Source organism: Orcinus orca, chromosome 17, assembly GCF_937001465.1.
Source record: "Orcinus orca chromosome 17, mOrcOrc1.1, whole genome shotgun sequence".
Lineage (NCBI taxonomy): Eukaryota > Metazoa > Chordata > Mammalia > Artiodactyla > Delphinidae > Orcinus > Orcinus orca.
The window spans coordinates 42,290,529-42,317,650 of NC_064575.1; the positions used below are offsets into that span (position 1 = coordinate 42,290,529).

Genomic DNA, 27,122 nt, shown 5'->3' on the forward strand with positions numbered 1-27,122 from the left:
TTGTTCACATTCTCCTCTCTCAACCCACTCTCTGGACCATGCTCGGCAGAGTTGCCATGATTCTAACTGGAATTATTTGCCACAGACACCAAATTCATTATTCTGTTCCCAATGTTGTCTTTAGGTCATGCTCCATCCTGCAGGATGAGAAATCTTTCTAAAAAATAAGACTTTCCCTCATTTGCCTAAAACTTTGCAATGGCTCTCCACTGCTCTCAGGAAAAAATCCAGACTCTTTGCCCAGGGCACACAAGACTTGGCCCTCTTGTCCATCTGGCACTGCTGTTCATCTTTCCAGTCCCATCTTTAGCCAGTCCTATGTGATTTCTGTCCCAACCATACTCAGCCATTTACTATCTTGAAGCATCTTACAGTGCTAGGGCTAGTTAAGCCACTCAGTAACATTTTTTGAAATATATTAGATCACAGGAAAGGCTGTGCTGCAGGTCACTGCTGATCTTGTATCAGGTGGAAGGGAAGAGGGGATCAGTGACTGCAATACAGTTCTTGTCAAGCTGAGCGGCAAAGTGACTGTTCATTCCAAGGAACCAGGGAAAACGTGAGGAGGGAGCAGATTCACAAAATTTCCACCAAAAATTGTTTCTAAAATTTGGAATGTTTAGCTGCCCAGGGCAGCAACATACTGTTTCTGAATTTACCAAAATGTGAAGTGAGAACTGCCTGTCTCTAGCCTGCCTGTGTTCCATTGGTGCCAGAGACATTCAGGGCTCCCTGGCAAGGGGCCAGAGACATTTTGTAGCCAGCTGGAGAGGACTGAAAAAAAGAAAAGGATTAGCAGTTTTAATTTTAGTGCTCATACAGTTTGTATTTTATAAAGGATGCCTTTTTTTTTTAATTAAGTCAACATCAAGTTTTCTCGTGGTTGGATTTTTTTCCTTAGTCCATTATGTTGAACTTGCCTTTAAAACAGTTTTTTCTATGACATATCTTCAGTTCATGATCTTCTGTTCTGATATTTGAGAGCTATAACCAAGATTATAATGTGGCAGAACAGGGTAGGTGCAGGTGAGTAATATTTTTAGAGTTTCTTAGAAACAGAAGCCTCATTTTCATGCTGATAAAAAGCAAGGAGGAAAAAGAGACATATAGCATAAATTTCCTATAAAGTACATTGATAACATATTTAGTTATATGTTTCTTAACAGTTCTAAACACTTTTTTCCCACATAAATATTTTTAATAATGATGAAGTAAAATGAGCTTGTTTCTGGGAGAATTTCAGTCTGGTGAATGCATAGAAGTGCATGTATATCCCTGAGTGCCAGGCCAAACTGCTACTTATGGGTAGAGACACACATGAGTATGTGCAGGTACAAATGTCTGTCAATAACAGAATTATCAAAATCCAACAGAAATTAATTCATAACAATATAGGAGAATAACTGAAAAGGAAGCACAACTCTTAGTCAGCCATCTCTTCATTTATGTGATCAAAACAGATCATTTGCAGTGATAGATTATATACTCCTACAACCCCCTTGGAAGTACAAAGGATATAAATATCTTCAGGAGCAGAATCCAATGCCTCTGAATCCTAGAGAGAAAACAGGAAAAGTAGCTTCAACAATAGGAAACACAGACTTCTTTTGAAAAGCAATAAGCAAACAAACAAACAAACAAAGGGTGTGGTGCGAAGGGCATAAGGATGCTTTCTCAATCCAATTTAATAAGCACACTAGGAGCACCTACTACATTCAAGGTGTAACCAGGTCTTAAGCACCAAGAAGATTGTAATAGGAAACAAAAGTTACCCAAGAGTGATGATAACAAGAACACTTTTATTAATAACTATTCTACTATCTTGATCATTGTGTTACCAGATTTTTTCGGCTGATAGAAAAAGTGATTGTTGATCTAATAAAGAGAAACAGTAGGAAATTTTGTAATCCCCCTTCCCTGTGCTGCAAAGTATTAATGCAAAATAGTCAACTCTTCAGCCTCTTTGCAAAGATGAGACTACTGTGAGGATGGACCTGTGGCCATAGGAAAAGGGCAGTAACTGGAAGGAGCTGTTTTCTTCCTTTAATTCTTACTCTCCACTCCCTTTTATATTTTCTCATGCATATCAGAGTCACAAGTAAAGCTCAATGAGCTGATTATCGGTAAAAGAATAATTCGTCCAAGTTACTCATTTTAGACAAACCATTATGTAAAGAGTCCATATTTTATGTAGCCTAAGAGAAATTTTGAAAATGAGTCTTAAAGAATTAACAGGTAGAAAGTAGCAATAAATGTCCCCTACTTCAATTTCAAGCTAAATTCTTGGCAACTCTTTCTCTTCTGTTCCCAAAATCTTCATGGAGATTGTTTGAGGAGGAGTTAGGATGCAAAGTCACTACCACTCCTATTTGCAATTCCGAAATCCATAAAGTTCTGCAAACTGAATGCTTTGGCTTTCTTTTTCTTGTTGTTTGTTGTTGATGCTGTTTGATAAGTTTAGCACCTAAATTCACTTGGTAGCAAAACCTATTTTAATATTCAGTATTGTGCTGCAAAAATATCAATATAGTCATTGGGTGCTGGGTGCTGCCCCAGACCCTGATAAGGATATTATATGATACATGGTATATACTATTACCTTTCTAGATTCTGAAAATTTCTGAATTTTGAAACACATTTGGCCCTGATAGTTTCAGTAAAAGATCGAGTTGAGATGGCTATATCATTGTATATGGTATGGTAATAGATTTCCTAATTAGTCTTTCAGACCACCAGACTGTATATTTCAGCAATGCTGAAATGCAATACTATCTTACATTAGAAACAAACTACCAATTCTTTGAGAAACTCATTGCATTTCAAGAGCAGCATAACACATCATGAATAGGCAAATTGAAAACTGACCCCTGGGGCGATGGGGTAAGCATGGATGGATCTATTAACCTTTCAAAAATGACACCCTTATGAGACTGGACTAATTATGTTTGTGGCAGGTGTACTGGCATGTAATGAATTAAGAATGCTTTCACTTGTAGGCTTAATTTACTAAGAGGAATCAGGAGCTACCTTCTGAAAGTCACTGATGACAGATCACTTAGATGGCTTTGAGCATAATCAATTGGTCTAAAGAATAATTCCTTTTATATTGCTACAAGATGAGATTAATTATTGCTTCTTTACAAGTTTTTTATCCTCTGTAGTATTCTGGAGGAACTTTTCTACTTATAACCTGTATCTTCTTAGGAGGTAAAGAATGTGACCTCAAAATTGTGTCTTACATCTGGAAAGTCTCTTTAATCAAACTACAATTAAGAAAAGCCCATAATCACACACCTAACTATGGAGCTGCATTTTAAGCAGATGAAAAAGCTAACTGCTAAGCCTTAGAGCTCTCAATGAGAATAAGTTCAGATAGAAAGGAAGTCAAGATCTCACACCAAGGCCCTGTATGCTCTCTCTTCCCCTCTTCCACCCACCACCACTCAGGGCCCCAAATCCGAATTTAAAAATATAGCCTTGTAGGACCACTTATAAATTGATACCAATAGTTCCTCATTCACTGAAATCAGACACTATATTAACAATTAGGGACCTGCATAATCACAGAACCCTGAAAAATGAAAAAAAAATAATATTTGGGTCCACCAAGGGTGAATATTCCCAGAAGGTCTAAAACTTCATTAGTAACTGCAGCTCCTAAGGAGTTCTTCTCAGCCATGCCAAGATGACTGAACCCAGATTACTGCTTGGACTATACTCCCTTCAGATCCCTGACCTCTTTTCTTGCCTGATTCTTTGCCTCTTTCATGACTCTTGATATCTCATACCCACCTGACCTTTTCATACAGAATCTAATGTAACTCTTTATAATAAGGATATCTGCTATTTATTGAGCATTTAATACATATCAGCTACTGAGCACACATTATTTCAACTAATCTTTTAGTCCAACTGCATGAGTTTCTCTTACAGCTAAGCACCTGGCAAATGGTAGGTACTCAATCTTGTTTCCTCACAGCTCACTTCACCTCTTCTAATAGTTCATGTATTTCATCCTGAGATTCCTTTATCTGACCCAACCAATATTTATGGAGTGCTGTGTCTGCTCAAATCCTCTGGAAAGCAGATGCCAAGATGGATCTAGGAGTGCAAGAAATTTGTTGGGAGAAATGCCTCTGAAGGGTAAAGGGGAGAGGAAGCAGGAATAGTGGGAAGAAGCTTTGCACTATGATGCTGATCTGACATCTGGAAAAAGACATGAAAGTTGAGCATGAAATACCTCTAAGTCCTGACCAGGCCAATGGGGAGCCCCAGAGCAAAGCCTGCCCCAAAAGGAGTTCCACATCAGGCAGAAATGGCCCAGCTCTCTAACCTTCACTCTGTTCAATCATTAGTTAGGAATAGCCTGGAGAGAATGTGGCTTCAGCATTAACATTTCAGAGGCTCCCTAAGGTATAGTAGCTGGAGGCTGTCAAATAAGTATGTTCTTTTGACAGGTTTTCTCTGGTAGCACCTCTATGGCTGCCATAGTACCTACTATATACCAGAATATGATTTCAGGATCATGGGCAAAGATTCACAAATTCTTAAAAATTCACCTTTAGCAATCCATTTCTCTTAAGTCTCAAAAGCAAATGTCCATGGGAAGGGAAAGACCTAATATCTTTGTTATCTAATAACTTAGCAAAGGATAGTGGGAAGCTTGCTAAGAGTGAAAGGATGGGATCCAAAGTTTCTGAGCTGGAGAAACTCTGAGACAGAGAGAGATGTGCAGAAAGGGATAGTGACTGCATCAAAAACAAATTGCCTAGGTCTATATCTACTGATGCTCATATATCATCCTTGGTGTATATAATACTATATAGTACATTTGATTTTTGTGTATATTTATTATACCCTGGTTTGATCCAGAAAGGTTTACAATGCTTTTTTTCTTTGTCATAGGAAATATGTAACTCAGGTAGGTCCTTATTCTTGATACAGTTTTATAATGAGGATGAACATTATAGTTCTTAGAATATTCTGGAAATATTCTGAGACCCAGTGTTGACAGTATGGGAGAAGGAAACCTAACATTCCTCCCTAGAGTCAAATACACTAGTAAGAATAATCAGTGTTGCTACGCAAACACTGACTACCTGATGTGAAGCTTTGAAGACGACATTAGTATTTAACTGGGTACTATAAAGGTATCCTCTCTAATTAAAAGGAATAAAACCTTCCCTGTGATATTCTCTGGGATTCTACTGTTTGCACATTTTCATTATTAGAGTTATTTTCTTCATTTCATTAAGAAAATAAAATGTTGCTCATCAGCAAAGCAGCTGACTTTAGTTCTTATTTACCGAAGTGGTAAGATTCAAGGATCATGTGAAATATCAAGATGCACGCAACAGAATGATCATAATTCTGTAATCTGTATCTCCCTGCATTGACCTTTTTTGAGACCATAGAGCAAGAAGAGAAGGGTAGAGTGGGTACAAGAGAATTGCTTCAGCTATGCAAAGAAGAGGAAAAATAGGTTCTTTTCTTTCCAACCAGCATTAGACGAACCAGTGAACACAGACTTAGCCTGTTCTGGGGTGGAAGCTGAGCCCAGTGCTCCCATTTCATAGATTTGAGGAAACAAACACATGAGAGTTAATGGACTTACCCAAAGTCACACTGTGAGTTCATGGTCAAGCCTGTCAACATGGAATCATGTCCTCCATGAGGATCAAAAAATATTATTCAGAATTTGGTAGAAATACTCAAATCAGTTCCTTGCAGTCCAATCACTAAACTGTTAACATGGGGCCACTTCTGAGCATAATGAAGATTATTAACCTTCCAACTACAGGACTCTACATCTGTTGTCATAGCAAAGGAGCAAACTCTAAGCTTCTGATTAAAATGTATCCTTTTGTAAGAAACCATCAAGATTCTTATGAGTTTCATCACTGTCTTATAGTCTTTTCATTTTCCATAGTACCCCAAGTCTGGAGCTCAAAATGCCTAATCGAAATTTGCTTTTTGTTGTTTACATAAAAAATGAATTAATTTTGCTCTATCAGTTTCTTGGTTTTTTTTCAGCAACATACTTTAATCATTCTAAATATTTAAATGTTTTTATTTCAGTGATGAAAAATAGATTGATGGATAATAAGGTTATAACTTTTTCATTTCTTCTAAAATCTAAATTAGCATCTAATATTAAGGTTTTTGAGTGTTTGATTCAATACAGAACACAGAAAATCTATCTCAAATATGAAAGAAGAATATGAAATTATAATTGAAATAACTGGCAGCCTGGAGATACTCAGTTCAACATGGACTTTGATGAATCTTTACGTGAAGGCCTTAAATATTTCTGAGAAAAACCTTCTGAAGATGACATGATTTGTGTCTGTGATCAAGAAAAACTGATTTTCAGAAATTTATGCTGCCTTTTTGCTACTATCAGCTTAAATAGAAGTTTAGCTGCAATTTAGATGACATTTCCCCTCCATTTTAATTGCTCATTCTTCGCTCTGAAAAGCTTTCCTTCCAGAAGTGCCCTTAAGGGCAGTTTTAGAGTCAAGAGCCTCTGCCCTTCACAGCCTCAAGAGGCTGGAAATTGCTGTTTCTCTCCACAGACCCAGAAATGATCAAGAGGAATTTTGTGTTTTAAACAGCAGGAAAAAGACAACTGTATTCTAGTCTACTCTAGGAGGGCTGTGTGAACTTGAACAAGTATCCTTAATCTATACCTCATTTTGGAAATGAGAAATTTGTATTCAGTGCTCCCTTTTAGCTCTATAATATGTTGTCTTTGATTAGCTGCTTGCCTATGAAATTCAGTGACTTTCTGATACTGAAGTTTGTTTCTCAGATCAACAGACTATAGATACCATGTTCTTGTTAATAATTAAATATCTCTCTCTCATGCCAAGTGAGACTTTTAGTAGTTAATATTCATTTTGTAGGGGAATGGAAATGTGTCCTAATTAGTAAACCCTATGCGTAGTTAGTGTTTGGCTAAAACCTTATCTGTATTTTATCAGTGTTTTCTGTGTGTTAATGTAAGATAAGTGTTCGTGAAATGAATGCATTTTAATCTATAACAACTGCAAAATCAGGCTGTTTTATTTCCTTTTTAAATGCACCTTACACAGTTGTATTTACAAAGGGATATTCAGTAAATAATAGAGTTACTAATCTACAAATTTTATTCTTTTTTTCCCCAAAGTAAAGATTAATCAAGGAGCTTGAAAGTAAAGCTTTACTTTTTTTAAAAAAAAGATGCTCTGTGTGTGATAAAAATCAATTTGAAAATAGAGGTTTGGAAATGTTTCTTCTTTTCAGTGTTTCTCAGACTTTTAAAAAATGTATCCACTTATTTATCTATTTATTTATTTTATTATGGTAGTAACATGGGATCTATCCTCTTAAATTTTTAAGTGTACAGTACATTACCATTGGCTATAGGTACAATGTTGTACAGCAGATCTCTAGAATTTAATCATCTTGCTTAACTGAAACTTAGGCCTGTTGACTAGTAACTCCCCATTTTCATCTCCCCCGCTCCAGCTCCTTACAACCACCATTCCAATCTTTCATTATTTTAATTTGCATATTTTAGATACCTCATATACATGGTGTTTAGGAGGAGAAAAATTACAAGTGGATGTTACCCTTGAGGTATTTCATGTGCTTAAAAATGACATTCAAAAGAAAGTGTGTGAGCAGTAATGTGGAAAGCACCCTATTTTGGGAGAAGAAATTTTGGTTATATTTTATTATCAATATCAACAAATATATTGAGCTCAATTTATGCAGAAATATAGCTCTGGGCTCTTTATACTGAAAAAAAAATGACATTTGTTTCTGTGTTACACTCCAGAAAAATGCAGACCAGCAGTTAAGAAGACAGTATATGAGAAGTGGTAAAAGTTACTAATTTGTATGTATTTCTACTGCTTGCCAAACAGTCCTGTATTTTACAGCCCATATCTGTCTATTCCCATAACCTCTCAAACATGAGAATAGTGTACCTCCACCAGACTGGTTCGTACACATATCTTAACCCTTTTGTTGTAAAATAAAATGAGAAAGAGAAAAGCCACAGAAATCAAATGTGGAACTTAATAATTATACCCTACCACTCAGATCAAAATTACAAACTTACCAACCACCCTAGACCTTCCATGTGCCTTGTCCCAATTATAATCCCCTCCCTTCCCTGTAAATAATGACCAAACTGATCTCTCTAGTAATCATTTCCTTGCATTTTATTATGGTTTCATCATACAAATGTTCATCCCTAAAAGCTATAGTTTATTTGTGCCCATTTTTATGTCTGTTAAACTCTTTTAATTTGCAGGTTACCTTGAAATCCTTTAGAGAGATGCTCACCATCTAGACTGCTGTTGACTTCTGATGGTACAATTCATCATGTTCTTTTGAACTCTGTTTTTACTTCAAATTGTCAGCTGAATCCAAAGTCTCATTTGACAAGACTTTACCTGATAGTGTGTTATCTCATCAGGAAGCACATACTATCTGATTGTCTCTTTTGATGTTCAGTGCCCAAATTAGGGGTCAGAAAACTTCAGCCATCTGCCAAAATCTGCCAAGCACATGTTTAATATGGTCTACAAACACAGCCAGACTCATTCATTTAATAATTATCTATGGCTGATTTCATGCTATATTGGCAGGATTTGTGGCCTCTTGGTTCATAAAGTCTAAAATATTTACTGTGTAGTCCTCTCCAAAATAGTTTGCCAGTACCTGGCCTACATCATTGGTCTTTATGTTGAACACTCTAGTAATTTAGGCTGTATGAAGCTCATTCTCTAGTTGATTCCTCAGGAAGAGATCATGTGAACAATTTAATCTAAGTTTTTACATATTGACAATTTTTCTGTGCACCTTACACTTAGAAGTCAATTTTCCTGATGTAAAATCCTTGGCTTCATTTTCTTATTGTATACCTGAAATATGTTTCTATACTTTCTTCTGGTAAAAAGGCATTGCTTTTGTAAAGCCTCAACATAATCTAGGTTTTTTTTAACTCTGAGACTCATTTTCTCTTTATGTGTAAGTACACAAAGACTTTTTTCTTTGCGTTTAAAGTCCAGTAATTTCACTAAAATATGTCTTGATGTGTCTGTTCTGAGTTGGTATTCTTACACATGTAGTATGGCTTTATACCTAATTTCAAATCTTTTTATTTCAGAAAAACATTCTTGAATGTTAGATTCTAGTATTTGTTCTGTTTCTTTGTTGATTTCTACACTTATTCTTTAGGAACTCTAAGTATTTTGGATCTTCTTTGCATATCTACAATATTCGTTACTTCATCTCAAATCCTTTTTGTTTCTTTTCCTTATTTTCTTTTTTCTTCAATTTTTCATTAATGTCTTTTGTCTCATTTTAAAATAGTTGGTTATACTTTTGATCTTTTTGGTGGGCTTGTCTTTCTGGTGTGCGTTCACTGTCTGCAGGAATGTTATTTTGCTCATATCCCTTTTTTATAATAAAATTATATAGAATTTGACCTTAATAATTTTCTATTGCCTACTTTAAAAAATACTAATTTTCCTGGATTTTTCAAAGAAGGTTGTATTCAGAATAGTTTTTCTGAATTCACAGACCTCCCTCTTGGTTATCTTGTAGTATTGAAAACTATAGTGTCTTTTCTTCTGAGATTTCTGGCTCTGTACCTCTCCCTGACTTTTATTTGAATCTTCTCTTCTTGATCTCTGTGAACCTGTCCTGCTCAGTTTTGATTTGACTCCCTGCAGTTTATCTTCAGTGTGGCACCCTCCTAGCATACCATCTTAGCTACCTAATTTCAAGAGTTCACAGGGGCTCATGCTTCCAACCTCTCTAGACTTTACTAAGATTTTTATGCTCACCTACTTTGGGATAAAAATCCTCCCAGGTTTAGCTGTTCTCAAGCTAGCCAATTATCCTTTCTTGTGAACATTTGTTGGCTATTTTGGAGTTCTCTTGTCTTCAGGTGTGTCACATATCCCATTGCTTCCCTTTGTTTCTTCCTATACATCCAGCCAGTAATACCATGCAATGCAGACCTTCTGGCTATCAGTGATTTTGTCCTTAACCACTTGTAACTTGTGGTTCATGATGATACCTTAAACTCTAGTTTTGTTGTTATTTGTTGGCTATGGAGTTTTGTTGTTGTTGTTATCTATTTGCACTATTGGTTTTTATGTGAGAATTCCTGGAGTTTCAAAAACAATGCCACCAACATGGACATCTTCCCCATATCCTCCTGCTATTATTTTTCTGGTTTCTATGTTCCTATGAAGCAGAATAAAGAAATGGGCCCGGATGAATAGAACCACACTCATAATGACTTGAGGAGAAGGGAAGCAATCTTAGCCAATATACATAAAAAGATCTGGGAGAGAAAAGAAAAAGAGGGAGTAAAATCACATTAGAGACTGAGAAAGAATTTTGAACAGATTCTGGAAAATGAAATGGTCTGGAAGTGGATATGGTTGACAGAATTCAGAGTAGATAAAAGAGATAGTGCAAGAAGTGTTGTTTAGATTTATAAATTGGATCTCATATGCTATCCTTGATGAGAAACAAGTCAAAGACAGAAACACTTTTAAATTAATTTTGCAGTTGAACTATATATTTGTAACTCTACATTGTAACTCCTCAAAGACCAAATTTCATGGGCCACAGCTTCAATGTGGTAACAAATATGAATGTAAAAATTATACATTTCTGAAAAATCAAGGTAACAGATGTGCAGTACTAACTATATGTAGAAAAAACTCAGAAAAATTAATATTTGTAGAAAGCCTGTTACATACCAAATGAACCATATATTTATCCTAGCAATAATTGTGAACTGAACTATTATCACACCATTTAAACCCAGGCCTTGTGAGTTTTAGGCCAATGATCTGTTCATTACACTTTGTAATATCCTTCCACCAATGGATTTATAACAATAGTGAATATTCATTTATCAAAAACTACAAGCTAGACATCATACAGTGCACTTTACATGCCATGTATTTTTCATTTACTTCTCACAGCAAGCTATGAGATTGATACTGTTCTTATCTTACAGTTAGGAAAATAGGAACTTAGAAGTTTTTAATTTTCTTTTAATTTTAATTTTTCCCAAGTTCACAATGCTGTTAAGTGGTACAAGCACATATTAGAACTTCAGTGTAAATATCTCCAGACCCAGTTTCTTTTTATTATTATTTATTTATTTAATTTATTTTTGGCTGCATCAGGTCCTGGTTGTGTCACACGGGCTCTTCATTGTGGCTCATGGGCTTCTCTCTAGTTATGCCGTGAGGATTTTCTCTTCTCTAGTTGTGGCACACAGGCTCCAGGGTGCGTGGGCTCTGTAGTTTGTAGCATGCAGCCTCACTAGTTGAGGTGCGCAAGCTCAGTAGTTGTGGCATGCAGGCTTAGTTGCCCCGCGGCATGTGGGTGTTGAGTTCCCCAACCAGGGATTGAACCTGCGTCCCCTGCATTGTAAGGTGGATTCTTTACCACTGGGCCACCAAGGAAGTCCCCAGACCCAGTTTCTTAACTACCACACTATGTTGTCAGATGCACATGAATGTGATCTGTGTCTTCATCTGTTATTAATCTCCAAGTTTGGTTAACTCTATATATGTTCCCATTTTCATACCCATGCATATTTTCCTGAAATTCTACTTGTTTGAAGAGGGTTACTTTGAGGTTACTTTGGCATTGTTCTCTGAGCAAAGACATTTAAGGGGCCATATGTTCTTGTTAGGGGCTGCTGGTGTGAGACAGAGCAATAGAAGGAGCCAGAGGAAAGAAACCTACATGAAAAAAATCCTTGACAACTCCAGGATGAGCCCTTTATAATGGAGTTTGTCAATTTAAAAGTCTTAAATAATATAACATCTCTACAGTATTTTCTGATTTCAAACTAGAAAATATCTAGTTATGATAGGATTTAGATTTTTAAAAATTTCTTGGTTATTTAATTATTACAAAATTAGAGCCTTGTTTCCTCTTTCACTAAACTGCAAAACTATAATTCTCTTAATACATGGGGATCTGAAGTTTGAAAATATTTTAATCTCTTGCTCTGTCTTCTAAGCTTTCCAAAGACCTATCTGGAATTAACCTCAGTTCATTTTTAAGGCACGTAATTAAGGACCAGATTTTTTTCTCAGTTTTATAAGAATTAAACTTGATATGGTGTTCTCCTAGTTTAAAAAGTGTATCATTTAAAATGAAAGAGTACTGCGATTTATGTCTAAGGGTGTTCTGCCCATGTTTTGCTCTAAGAGTTTAATAGTGTCCAATCTTACATTTAGGTCTTCAATCCATTTCGAGTTTATTTTTGTGTATGATGTTAGGGAGTGTTCAAATTTCATTCTTTTACATGTAGCTGTCCAGTTTTCCCAGCACCATTTCTTGAAGAGGCTATCTTTTCTCCATTGTAGAGTCTTGCCTATTTTGTCACAGATTAGGTGACCATAGGTGTGTGGGTTTATCTCTGGACTTTCTATCCTGTTCCATTGATCTATATTTCTTTTTTGTGTGTCAGTACCATAATGTTTTGATGACTGTAGGTTTGTAGTACAGTATGAAATCAGGGAGCCTGATTCCTCCAGCTCCATTTTTCTTTCTCAAGATTGCTTTGACTATTCATCGTCTTTTGTGCTTCCATACAAACTGTAAAATGTTTTATTCTAATTCTGAGAAAAATGCCATTGGTAATTTGATAGGGATTGCATTGAATCTGTAGATTGCTTTGGGTAGTATAGTCATTTTCACAATATTGATTCTTCCAATCCAAGAACAGGGTATATCTCTCCATCTGTTTGTGTCATCTTTGATATCTTTCATCAGTGTTTTATAGTTTTCTGAGTACAGGTCTTTTGCCTCCTTAGGTAGGTTTATTCCTAGGTATTTTATTCTTTTTGATGGGATGTTAAATGGGATTCGTCTTTCTGATCTTTTGTTGTTAGTGTATAGGAATGCAAGAGATTTCTGTCTATTAATTATGTATCCTGCAACTTTACTGAATTCATTTATGAGCTCTAGTAGTTTTTGGATAACATCTTTAGGATTTTCTGTGTATAGTATCATGTAATTGGAAACAGTGACAGTTTTACTTCTTCTTTTCCAATTTGGATTCCTTCTATTTCTTTTTCTTCTCTGACTGCCGTGGCTAAGACTTCCAAAACTATGTTGAATCATAGCAGTGAGAGTGGACATACTTGTCTTGTTCCTGATCTTAGAGGAAATGCTTTCAGTTTTTCACCATTGAGAATGATGTTTGCTGTGGATTTGTCATATATGGCCTTTATTATGTTGAGGTAGGTCCTACCTCCTAGAGTAATGAAAATAAAAACAAAAATAAACAAATGGGACCTAGTGAAACTTAAATACTTTCGCACAGCAAAGGACACCATAAACAAAACAAAAAGACAACTCTCAGAATGGGAGAAAATATTTGCAAGTGAAGCAACCAACAAGGGATTAATCTCCAAAATATACAAACAGTTCATGCAGCTCAACATCAAAAAAACAAATAACCCAATCAAAATATGGGTGGAAGATCTAAATAGATATTTCTCCAAAGAAGATATACAGGTGGCTTAAAAGCACATGAAAAGATGTTCAACACACTAATTATTAGAGAAATGCAAATCAAAACTACAATGAGGTATCACCTCACACCAGTCAATGGCCATCATCAAAAAATCTACAAACAATAAATGCTGGAGAGGGTGTGCAGAAAGGGGAACCTTCTTGCGCTGTTGGTGGAAATGTAAATTGATAGAGCCATTATGGAGAATAGTATGGAAGTTCCTTAAAAAACTAAAAATAGAACTACCATGTGATCCAGCAATCCCACTCCTGGGCGTATATCCAGAGAAAACTATAATTCAAAAAGATACATGCACCCCAATGTTCATTGCAGTTATTGACAATAACTAGGATATGGAAGCAACCTAAATGTCCATTAACAGAGGAATGGATAAAGAAGATGTGGTACATATATACAATGGAATATTATTCAGCCATAAAGAAGGAAATAATGCCATTTGCAGCAACATGGATGGACCTAGACATTGTCATACTGAGTGAAGTAAGTCAGACAGAGAAAGACAGATATCATATAATATCACTTATATGTGGAATCTAAAAAAAAAGGGGATAAATGAACTTAACTACAAAACAGAAATAGAGTTACATATGTAGAAAACAACCTTATGGTTACCAGGGGGTAAGCCGGGGAGGGATAAATTGGAAGATGGGGGATGACATATACACACTAATATAAAATAGATAACAAATAAGGACCTACTGTATAGCACAGGGAACTCTACTCAGTACTCTGTAATGGCCTATATGGGAAAAGAATCTAAAAAAAAGGGTATATATATATATATATATATATATATATGTATATATATGATTCACTTTGCTGCACACCTGAAACTAACACAACATTTTAAATCAACTATACCCCAATAATTTTTTTTAATAAAAATAATAAGATGAAAGCCTAAGAATGTTTAAAGAAATAGGACATAGATAATAGTTAGTATTAGTATATTAATAGATAAGCCAGTTAGTATTTACAAAGTAACAGTTTGGGGGAAAGTAGGAAAGGAGAAAACAACAGCACTATTTTTGTAAAAGTAAATTTTTTCCTGTTATAGAAGCTGGCACAGATGTCTCACACAACAGGTAGAGCAGCAGAAGCTTAGATTAAAAGGCAGTCAGAAGTAGTACCCCCTGCTAAGTGTGATTGTGTCTGATTTCATAAACAAGAAGACACTGAGATGGGTTGTCACTGACTTGATTAATTTTCAAGTAGGACAAATACAAACAGGGAAGACTATGCGCTCATTTTCATAATTAACTGAGGTGATTCATAGTGGGTTAATAGCTAAGATTTCCACTCTTCCATCACCCAGATGGGAAAGAGCTTGCTTTCTGATGATGACCTGACAGTAAAAATGCACAGTCAGTCCTCTAAGAAACCTGATTTTCAAAGTACCATGCTTCTAATGCTAAGGATTTTACTTGAATGACTCCTAGCCTTGTTCCAGCTCCACACAAAGTAAATACGTGGATTGAAATATTTACGTTCTGACTTTCCCAAGGCACAAATGGAAATATTAATGCTACTTTATTGACAATTTCCACTTGATTATCACTTGAACAATTATCAGTGAATTCAACGAACATTATTGGAATCTGAGAAACATGCTCTAAACCTTCATTTGCCCATATCCTTTTTAATAGACATGAAAGAATAACCTGTGTTTGGAAAAAGAGGCAGAATTTGAATATCAGGTACCATTTGTATATTTTTTTTACTGCTTTATTAGTTCTTTCTACCTATCTCTCAGATTCCAGGTTTTGCCCAAAGGAATATGTGCCTTAAGCCAATATATCAGTCTTCCGGGAGTTCAGTATGCAAAGATCCCTTTCTGTACCTTCTCAGCCAACACATTTGTTGAGAATAAAAAGGGCAAGGCTTTGACATTTCCCAGCTTGTTATCTATTTAATTTTCCATCTGCTTCTTTTGCCACTGCCTTCCAAAGGAACATCTGCTGCATATCTGAGGGAAGGAAAGGAAGATTGGATCTAAGCCACCTGGGTCTACAGTCCTAAACCTTGGGATCCAGATTAAGGGAAGGGAAGAAGATGAACAAATGGTCTAGAAAATGAAATGAGGACAATCTGTTAAAAATAAAGCTGTATTTCTCTTTATTCTAGAGCCCACATGACTGGACAAGCTGCACAGCAGCATCTACCACCAGCAAGGGCTAGATGTAGGGGAAGGCATCTGGTAATTGGGGAGAGGCAAGAGGAGTTTCCAGAACTGACACTCCCTCTGGTGCCTGAATCTCCATGTGATTCCCTGTACCTCACGTAGTCTTTAAGCATTTAAGGATCAGCTGCTGTGAGCCAGGCTTTGTTCTGGGTATTCTGGAGGCAGAGATGATCAAGACATGTTAGTAAACAACATATTACAATATAAAATGATAAAATTATACCCTAGGTAAGGAAACATTGTTACAAGAGCATACAGAGCGAAAGGATGTGTGCCTAATCCTGTGAAAAGAAATAGTGGTTCAAGGGGAGGAAAGGCAATACACAGATGATACCATGAGCTGAGTTTGGAATGATAAATATTAGAAAACAAGCTCTTTTTTCTCCTTATCATCAAGGGCAGCACATAACAGCAAATCTTCATAGTTGACTCAAAAACCTAATCCCCCAAAGCCTTAAACCCACCCACCACTCCTCTCAATGTCAAGGCATCAACATTTCTGTCAAATGTACCATTTGGGTTGTGCCATCTCTTAATGTTATCTGGAGAGTTACTAATGAGGATAACAAATTCTCAAGGTAAGATGCAAGTCTCAGCATAACAATTTCTTAATTTGCTATGATAGAAAATGACAGAGTAGCCAGTTGACTGATTTGAGCTGTCCTCAAAACTCTAACATCACCACAGTCTTTATATGTAAGACCAAAATAGCAAACACAAACAATTCTCAGTTAGCTTATCTGCAAACATTCAAGTGTTGGATGAGTATTTGCTCTGGGCACCATGGGGCATACAGAAGAGTAGACCTTTGTGTCTCTGAAGCTAAAATCTAATCTCAGTGACCAGAGTGTTTAAATTGGATAACCCAAAAAACAAAATCTCCTTTCTATAGATAGTTCTGACATGACAAATATTTAACACTTAAATGAGAAAAGAATAAGGCCAATGTAGTGCTGCATAGCTCAATAAATGCATAGTTCCTTCACTTTTACCTGCTGTCCTCAAATAAGTACAATATCATTTGCTTTAGATTAGTGCAGTGTATACTGAGGTGCAAATACAATTGGTATGATCTCTGACTACACAATTACATCTTCTCATCGTCTTAATACATTTTATTTTAAAAATATGCTTTAGCAAAATGGAATAACTGCGGGGAATGGATCAAACACAATTTTTCCTGTCATCATGTTTCCTTTTCATCTCAAAGGAAAGCTTTACTCAATTTTAAAAAAACACATTGAGAAATAATTTTTGAAACTTTTATTGCTGCTGAGTGGCAAGCTATTTGATCAAATTAAATATTTTGTATATTTTTTATCTTGAATTAACTCACCAAAAATCCTAATGGCTATTATAGCATGTGATGTTTCATTTTATGGTTAGTTTGTTAGGTGGAGTTTAAAGACATTAAAATTTTTAATTTTTAAATAAGATATGGTGATAAGAAAATCTCCTGTGCTGTTCAGCTGCAAAAAAAATGAACTTAGAAAAGGGATTGATGATCGAAACCTTCTATGATTTCACATTAGGAAAGAAATGAAGCTTTCTACAACATTAGGTTTTTCCGTTAACAGAAGAAAAATAACAAAGTAACTTGTATCAGGAGTCCAGAAGCTCAATATTTCCTAATTTAGAATTGATAGAAGTACAGAATGTTTTTGAGTTGGAATGTATGCCAGAGTGCTTAGTCTGATTTGTAAGTGAGAAAGCTGAGACCCAGAGAGATTAATTAAATCTTGTTTGCTTGGATTTGCAACTATGCCCCAAGATTCCCCAGCATGCTGTATTTCCTAGCATTATCTTGTCACCATCATTCCTTTCAGTTTTGTATTTTCAATCATGAGATAATCATGTTGTTTAGGAATGGAGCCAAATAAATCCTTTCCTTGGCTGAACTTTTGTCTATTGTTCCCACCTGAGACTCTAGGAAATCAGGTTTAGCTGGCTGGTCCCATGACCTGAAAAAGTGGTTCTGTCACCGTTTCATTCCATGCCAACCTGATTTTATTTTCTGCCTTGGTTCTCTCTACGACTTTAGAAGGCAAGAGCGGGCTTCTCTGGTGGCTTAGTGGTTAAGAATCTGCCTGCCAATGCAGGGGACATGGGTTCGAGCCCTGGTCTGGGAAGATCCCACATGCCGCGGAACAATTAAGACCATGCGCCACAACTGAGCCTGCGCTCTAGAGCCTGCAAGCCACAACTGCTGAGCCCATGTGCCACAACTACTGAAGCCCACGCTCCACAATAAGAGAAGTCACCACAATGAGAAGCTCACGCACCACAACGAAGAGTAGACCCCGCTCGCCACAACTAGAGAAGGCCCGTGTGCAGCAAAAAAGACCCAACGCAGCCAAAAATAAATAAATTAAATAAATAAATTTATAAAATAAAAAAGAAGAAGACAATAGCAACAAGTAGCACCATCCACAATCCACTTGTATACCTAGACTAAGTTTGGCAAGTATAGTGATTATGTTTCTGATGATCTCTGTGTAGACTTGGGGTTGTTTGAGTGAAGGTGCTTTTGTGGTTGAGGTGTTGTACTAGAAGTTAGATGCAGCTGAGCTTCGGGTAAATTTCCTGAAGGAGGGACGTAAGCAGATTTAGTAAAGTGTTTAAGTATTCCAAGCCTAACATTTTCTGAATTTTGAAATAACAACACACAAGTTCCTTTGGCTTCAGTGTAATACAGATCAAGCATAATAAATACATCAAGAGAGAATTAAGCCATTGTCAACATTTGAGTACATTTAGTTGGTAAGAGAAAAAAAAACACCCAGAATTAGTCACGATCCAAACTTTTCTCCAGGTAATTTTCTTCCTTTTCTACATATGTCTATTCCATAATTTGACTGGTTTTTGTCATTTTTTCTAATCTTGAAGCAGGTGCAATGGGATATGAGATATTCAAGTCATTTCTGCAGCTTTCTTATTCAACTTCTGGTGGGTAGATAGAATTCTGCCCCAACCTCCAGGACCCAACATGTTTTCTCTCCTCTTTGTCTATTTTTCTCAAGGATTAATCTGAGATTGATGGGTACATGGGGAAAAAAACACTCCTGGTTATTTTTTCCTACCATATTTCTAATTGCATTTGTTTTGTCATCCTTAGGATTACCAAGAGGCTTCCAATTTGAAACAATTTGTAACTCGATTTTTATTGAAAGAGACCTTGAATCAACTGCAGTCTCTCCAGAACTCTCTGGAATGTGCCATGGAAATTACTGAGGAGCAAACTCGTCAAGAAAGGCAAGTTAAATGCTTTCATATGATGTGTCTTTAGTGACTCCATGTTTATGAAAGACCAGTTGAAGGGCATCATACTTAAACTAGTAAAAACTAAAAATGAGAATGAATAGATTTAAATGGAATGGCAGGGACCTCCAATGGATACTAGCCTTATATTTTCCTCTAGAAAAGACCATTCTCCTTTTTCTTTTACTATCCATCATTTATTCAACAAATTTTAATTGAGAATTTAATAGATGGAGAAGACTTTACAATTTGCTGTGATAATGTAAAGATACATTTTACAAAGTCCCAATTCTTAAGGAGGCTAAAGTCTATTACATAAATAAAATATGAACACTAAAACTATAATGCAAGCTACAAGTGATAAATACCACAGAGAAGGGGAAATATATTGCCAAGAGATTTCAGAAGAGTAAAAGATTTAGTATAGATAGACATGAAAGACAGTTTCATGGAGTTTCCTGATGACATTTGAGCTAATCTTCTTAATGAGTATACTTGAAAATTACGGAAATGATGGAGAAAAATCTTATAGGCTCAGTGAATCTAGATATAGCAGGAGACTTGAGAATTCAATAAGCCTAATTATTTAAGGAAATAAAGAAAAGTGAATGATGGGAGAAACTTTCAAAATTCAATGCCACTAATTGAGAAGATAAGTAGTGATAATATAGTAGTTGTATAAATAATGGTACTAATGCTAAAGATAAACTTGAATTAGAAATGTGTAAAGCAGACATCAGAATAATTCCAAACAACAGTTGGTAATTTCTTGAGTTATAATTTTTACCTTGCAAGCCAGAGAAGAGCTTGGCAAAACTCTTGCTTATGCAACAAATTTTTGCATGTGCAATGGCTTATCTAACTTCTGCATTTTAAGTTATAGAGAACCACACAGTAAGTTTTTTGAACAGGCTGATAAGAGACTGCTCAGTAGGCCAATTTTTTAAGACAAATTAATGGGTACATAATTATTAGGACGTATCAGAAAAACAGTGGAATTTTCAATTTTATGTTTATAATGTCAAAATGAGTGAGCACCACCAAATTCTAACAAAAAGCCTGTAATCTCAGATCTAATGAGCTTGTGCAGCTGATGAACATTGATATGCACTCTCCAATGGATCTGCATGGCATTTCACTTATAAACTTAGTATTTTCTTCACTGTATTGGGTGATTCCATATCAAATGGCAAAGTGTAACAATTAGCTTTAGAGAAGCAACAACCCATCTCCTCAGGTTTGAACAGAGGATAACTGAATGTCTTGAAGCACAATGAAATTGATTTCATGTTCCTGATGAGAAAATGAGGCCTGATTTGTTGTCTTTTGTTCAGGTTTTCTTGAGGTAAAATGTATTGTCCATTTTTAGACTCAATCTTTTGCCACCTGAGAAGAGGCTTGAAAAAGGATTCTGTTCCCTTTCTTCACCTGCACTTTGGTTTTTATTTTCTATAGTCACCTTGTACAAATTTGCATTCTACATTCACCACCATAGAGTGAATGCATAATGAACAACTATTCCTTGTGTTAGGCCACAGGCTAGCCTTGAACTCCTGCGACTGCTGCCAACAGCTGCACTGCAGCTGTGTTTAATGAGAAGGAGCATAAGAGTTTAAGGAAATTAGAAGACACTAGAGAATTAATGAATCTTTTATTTCTAGGTTTCTAGCTCAAAAACAGCTTAGAAGAATGGAAAATATTACAGATCTAATATCAGTTTGGGAGAGTGCTATTGAATAGAATTTGGCTAAGGCACCCAGAGATGCCCAAATCTCACCACAAATCCACGATACTCTTCCCAGGGAGGTTTCTAGAAAAAAATACACAAACAAGCAAATAGAAAACAAAGTTCCACTATGGGTTTGTGTCCATAATATCCAACGTGAAGTCTCTGGTTACTCTGACTGAAGCATGTTTGTGTCCATAATATCCAATGTGAAGTCTCTGGTTACTCTGACTGAAGCATGTTTGTGTCCATAATATCCAATGTGAAGTCTCTGATTACTCTGACTGAAGCATGCGAATTAGGCCCAAGCATACAGGGACTCTATCTCTGTTCCCAAGGCTCCATCTTCCTATCAGCTAGCCACCAGAAACCAAAGTGAAGAGAGCCCCAGGGGCCTCATCATTGGAAAAAAGACAAAGAGAAGAAAGATGGCTGCCCTTTTTCCTATGATATCAAATAAGAAACAAGTGAAGGAGCCTCATAGGGAGATAAGACCTGAATTGGATCTTTTGGGTAGATTTAATGGCAGAATGATATCTCCCTGAAGGGAGGGTTGTCCTCATCTACGCTATATTACCCATCTTCTCTCATCTGGCTAACTCATCCTCCTACTTTGTTTGGTCTCTCTTTGGACAGAACTTTCTCTAGGAAGCTTTCACTGCTCACAAAACAGAATTTTATACCTACCTCCCACTCCACTACTCCCGTTAGTACCCTCTACTTATATCTACTTACGATCTCAGTTCCTTAATTATCTCCCCCATTAGACTTTGAGTTTCTAGATGGCAGGGACTTTTTCTTGTTTCCCTATACCTGGCACAGCTACATGTTAAATATATAAAACTGAATAAATCAAAGGGGATTCCAGGTAAAGCGAGCCACATAGAAGAGCAGTGGATATGGACCTGGGACAGCGGAAAGACCAACTTACCTGGAATCTAGGGTCAGGATAGGTCTTCAAAGCTAAACAGATGCATTTAGACTTCATATGATCAGAGATTATCATTGGTGGTTGTAAAGAAAGGAGAAATATAGTAAAAATGGAGTTTAAGGGAAATAGTCTCATAGTAGTATGTAGTAAAGATTTGGGGGAGAAGAGAAGAAGCTCAGAGAGGAGAGGTCAAATAAGTATATCCAAAAATTCATTAGTGTTTTTATACCATAAAGGAAGATTCCATGAGGCTCTGTGCAGTCAAAAGTTGCAACCCACAGATATCTTTAAAAATTCCACATTTGTAATAATTTGCTACCTCTCAGCATCAATATTACTTCGGGGCTTAACACTTGTGAAACCTAAGGATACAATGACTTGCTGAAATATAGAAAAAATTGAGAAGTCATCTATTCTAGCTATCAACCCCAAGGAGGAATCACACAGTATCATTCATCCTGCAGTAATGAGTTAGACATGCTGTGTTGAGCAAAATGTCTGTGTGTATTCATGTGAAAATGGCAATTCAGAAAGAAGAGATGCATACAGCTGGAATGCCACAGAAGTGAGATTTTTCAGATGGCGTTCTACAACACTCTTTATATCTGTCCTGGCCAGCTGGCTAAATGGAAGCCACTTTAATCCCATGTCGTTTGAAAGTACCCAATAGACGACAAGAATTATCATTAGTTTATACTAAAGTTTTCCTCTAGAGGACCCTTGTCTTCTTATATAAACCATTCTTCCTCAAACAAACTAGGTTTCTAGGAACACAGTTTAATTATATGTGAATTTCTTTTTTATAATGAAATCTGCAAGTTTGTTCTATTTTCCAAAGTTCTTCTTTATTCAGAAAAACAACTAATTCCTTCTGGCTTGGAAGTTATTTTTCTCCTTTTCATGGTTGTTTATTACAGAAGTAAGGGAAGGCTTTAATTTCACATATAGGTGATTATAAAGTTCAGACAACTTAAATTCCCTTATCTTGAACATAAAGAAGGAATGCTCTAAATCACTTCCTCCTATGTAGTAAAGATTTGGGAGAGAGGAGAAGTTACTAGAAAGTTGATTTTTTTTTTAATATGCCATAGGAAAATCTAGAGGGAAGTGTAGTTAGATTGGAGAGTAAACATAGAATATTAGTTTTGCTCCCTCCCTAAACCCTTCAAAAATGGCATTAAGAGTGTCTGGATAAAAAGGAGTCATAAACCCACAAAGATAAGAAGGATAGAAGAAAAATGATATAGAAGCTTGGAACATGAAAAGAAGGTGAATCTAGCAGTAACTGATTTAGAAGATCTGAGAAAGCTGAAACATAAGCAGCTGGTGTAAGAAGCCAAGATGCAATCCAACTGGTATCACAAAACCTCAGAAAGCCTCAAGAATTAGCTTCACCATGTGCAACTGATAGTGGGGATGAAAGTGAGGTTGACATATTGTTGAAAGCTCCACCCAAAGCTTTATATTGACTGCCTCTCCCCAGCCCTTGAGGAAGCCTAGAGGTATACTCTTTGGAGTAGGTGAACAGATTTACACTGGCACAACTGGGTGTCAGAGCACAGTTCTAAAAAATGAGGCATTAACTGAAAGTCTCCATACTGAACAGTGAGATTTGAAACCCCCTCAGAATCCTGTGTTCCCAGAGGACTGGCAGTTGGGCTTATTCCCTCCAGTTGGGACCTCCTTCTTTTAGCGATCTCATCAGTCTTAGAGAAAATACTTAAAAGTACTGGGAGTCAGTGTCCTCCAATGAACAGGCCAAGCCAGGCCACCCTACAATGGAGGCTGCAAGTTGGCAGTCCCCAACATACACATATAGATTCCAATCATTCCTGTGGTTCCTTCCTCTGAGATAAGCAGGGACAACCAAGAGAACAAGTCAAACACAAGAAACAAAACTTGAAACAGAAATATCCAGGGAGCAGAAAACTTCAGAAAGTAAATCATCAATACCCTCAAAAATCAGAGAAGATATTGCATTTATGAATTAAGGGCAGGATGTTATTTTAAAAAAAGAATATTGAAAGCACAGAAAACAGTTCTTGGAAATTCTGATTGTAGAAATGAAAACCTATGAGGAATATTTGGAGATAAAAGTGTGATGACATTTTCTAGAAATAGAACACAGGAGAGACATTATCAAAGAAATAATTTTCAGAACAAGGACATGAGTTTCCAGGTTGATAGAACAGACTAAGAGCCATTATAACGAATAATAAAAGTCACACGCCAAGTCATGCCATTATGAAATTTCAGAATACTGGAGATGAAGAGAAGTGTCTAAAAACTCCCAGAGAGAAAAACCCAAATGATAAAGAAAACACTATATTTTTCAATAATGAGACTGGAAGCTAAAATTCAATCAAGCAACTTCAAAATTTGAATGGAAAAGATTTGCAACCTAAAATTCTTTACTCCATAAAACCACTAATAATGCTGGAGGAAAAATTAAAGTATTTTTATACATGCAGTGTCTCAAGAATTTTGCCTCTCATGGTATTCCATTTCTTCTGAAGCGATTGGAGGCATTTTCTCTCCAAAACAAAGGAATAAACTAAGAGAAAAATGAAATCCAGTTTAAAAAAAAAAGAAAGATAAAGGCAGAGGTGGGGTGGGGAGGGAGAATCCAAAATAGGAGAGAGGCTAAAGGAATCTTATTTTGGGTGTGGGGGGTTGCATATAACAGAGGGCGAAAAGTGGCTTAATCACATAAGAGCTTATTATTTCCTGCTAAAGAGCCTGGTGGTGGGCAGTCTAAGGCAAGTATGGCAGCTCTACAGATTTATCATAGATTTCCTCTCTTTTTCACATCTTCGTACATGACTTACATTTGCAAGTTTACCTCATGCCAAAGCTGGTTGTTGGAATTCCAGATACCATGTTCATATTCCAACCAGGAAAGAAGTATAAGGAAAGAATAGGCAGCCTCTCAGCTCAATTCTTCCTTTTAAACAGCCTTCCTGGAAGTTCCTTACATTTCCATGTATATATCTTTGGCCTGAGCTTTTCATATAGGGAATTTGATACCTAAAGCCTAAAACTGAAAAAGAAAGAGATAGCAAAAAGTTCACCACAATAAGTCTAGTTACCATCTGTCACCATATTGTTATTACAATATTATTGAATATATTCCCCATGCTGTACATTTCATCCCTGTGACTCATTTATTTTGTAACTGGAAATTAGTACTTCTTAATCTCCCTCACCTATTTCACTCTTCCCATCTCCCCTCCCCTCTGGCAACCACCAGTTTGTTCTCAGTAACAGAGTCTGATTCTATTTTGTTATGATTGTTCATTTTGTTTTTGAGATTGCATATATAAGTGAAATCATATGGTCTATCTTTCTCTGACATACTTCACTTAGCATAATTCTTTTTTGATGACTGAGGAATATTCCATTGTGTGTGTGTGTGTGAATATATATATATAAACACAAATATATATACATATGTATGTATATATATACATATGTCATATATGTAAATAGACACACACAGACACACACACACACACATATCCATTCATCTACTGATGGACACTTAGGTTGCTTCCATATCATGGCTATTGTAAAAAAAAAATACTGCAATGAACACAGGGGTGTGTATATCTTGTCAACATTTTTTAAAGTTAATTAATTTATTTATATTTTATTTTTGGCTGTGTTGTGTCTTCATTGAGGTGAGCGGGGGCTACTCTTCATTGTTGTGCACGGGCTTCTCATTGCAGGGGCTTCTCTTGTTGTGGAGCATGGGATCCAGGCATGCAGGTTTCAGTAGTTGTGGCTCATGGGCTCAGTAGTTATGGCTCACAGGCTCTGGAGAGCAGGCTCAGTAGTTGTGGTTCATGGGCTTAGTTGCTCCATGGCTTGTGGGACCTTCCCGGACCAGGGCTCAAACCCACGTCCCCTGCATTGGCAGGCAGATTCTTAACCACTGTGCCACCAGGGAAGTACCTCTTTTCAACTTTTCAAATTATAGTTTTTTTTCCTTTGGAAAAACATTCAGATGTGGAATTGATAGATCATATGTAGTTCTATTTTTAATTTTTTGAGGAGCATCTATAATATGTTCCATAGTGTCTGTACCAATTTGCATTCCCACCAGCAGTGCACGAGGCCCCCCTTTTCTCTACAACATTACTAACAGTTGTTTATTGTTGCCCTTTTGATAACAGCCATTTTGAAGGGTGGGAGGTGATATCTCATTGTGATTTTGATTTTCATTTCCCTGATGATTAGTGATGTTGAGCATCTTTTCATATGTCTGCTGGCCATTGCTATGTCTTCTTTCAAAAAATGTCTGTTCAGGTCCTCCACGCATTTTTATTGACTTGTTTTTCTGATGTTGAGGAGTTGTACGAGTTAGTTGTGTATTTTGGATATTAACCCCTTATTAGTTATATCATTTTCAAATATCTTCTCCCATTCAGTAGGCTGCATTTTCATTTTGTTGATAGTTCCCTTCACTGCACAAGTTATTTAGTTTGATGCAGTCCCATTCATTTATTTTTCATTTTGTTTCTCTTGCTGAGGATACAGGTATGAAAAATATTGCTAAGAATGATGTCAAAGAACTTACTGCCTATGTTTTCTTCTAGGAGTTTTATAGTTTTGGGTCTTGCATTTAAGTCCTTAAACAATTTTGATTTTTCTTTATTTTTCTTTTTGGTATATGGTGTTATAAAGTAGTCCAGTTTGATTCTTTTGCATGTAGCTGTTTTCCCAACATTTATTGAAGAAGCTGTCTTTTCTGCCATTGTATATTCTTGTCTCCTTTATCCTAGGTTAATTAATCATGTAAGGGTGAGTTTATTTCTACCTCTCTATTCTGCTCCATGATCTAGCTGTCTGTTTTTGTGCCAGTACAATATTGTTTTGATTACCATAGCTTTGTAGTACATTTTGAATTCAGAGAGCATGACACCTCCAACTTTGTTCTTCTTTCTCAAGATCGTTTAGGTTATTCAGGGTCTTTTGTGTTTAAATACAAATTTTAGAATTATTTATTTTAGCTCTGAGAAAAATACCATTTTTATTTTGATAGAGATTGCACTGAGTCTTTATATTTCCTTGGGTAGTATGGTCATTGTAACAATATTAATTCTTCCAATCATTGAGCACAGTATATCTTTTCATTTGTGTTATCTTCAGTTCATCAATATCGTACATTTTTCTGACTGTAGTACTTTTACCTCTTTGGTTAGATATATTCCTAGAAATTTTAATCTTTTTGATACAATTGTAATAAATGGGCTTGTTTTCTAAATTTCACTTTCTGATAGTTTGTTGTTAGTATATAGAAAGATAGTTTGTTGTTAGTATATAGTATATATATACTATATATATACTATATATATAGTATATAGTATATATAGTGTATAGATTTCTGTATAGTATTTTTTTTATCCTGCAAATTTACTAAGTTCATTTATTAGTTCTAGTAGGT

The 27,122-nt window shown here is 36.1% G+C and overlaps 1 protein-coding gene across 2 annotated transcripts in view; it reads left to right on the forward strand.

The window, feature by feature from the left end:
* The window catches only part of NECAB1 (N-terminal EF-hand calcium binding protein 1), a 259,253-nt gene that overhangs the window by 160,565 nt on the left and 71,566 nt on the right, over positions 1–27,122 (forward strand). For both annotated transcript variants that reach the window (XM_033411712.2, XM_004283224.3), the window contains exon 6: positions 18,877–19,013. In XM_033411712.2, the coding sequence (XP_033267603.1) occupies positions 18,877–19,013 (137 nt within the window). The remainder of the gene's footprint in view (positions 1–18,876; positions 19,014–27,122) is intronic.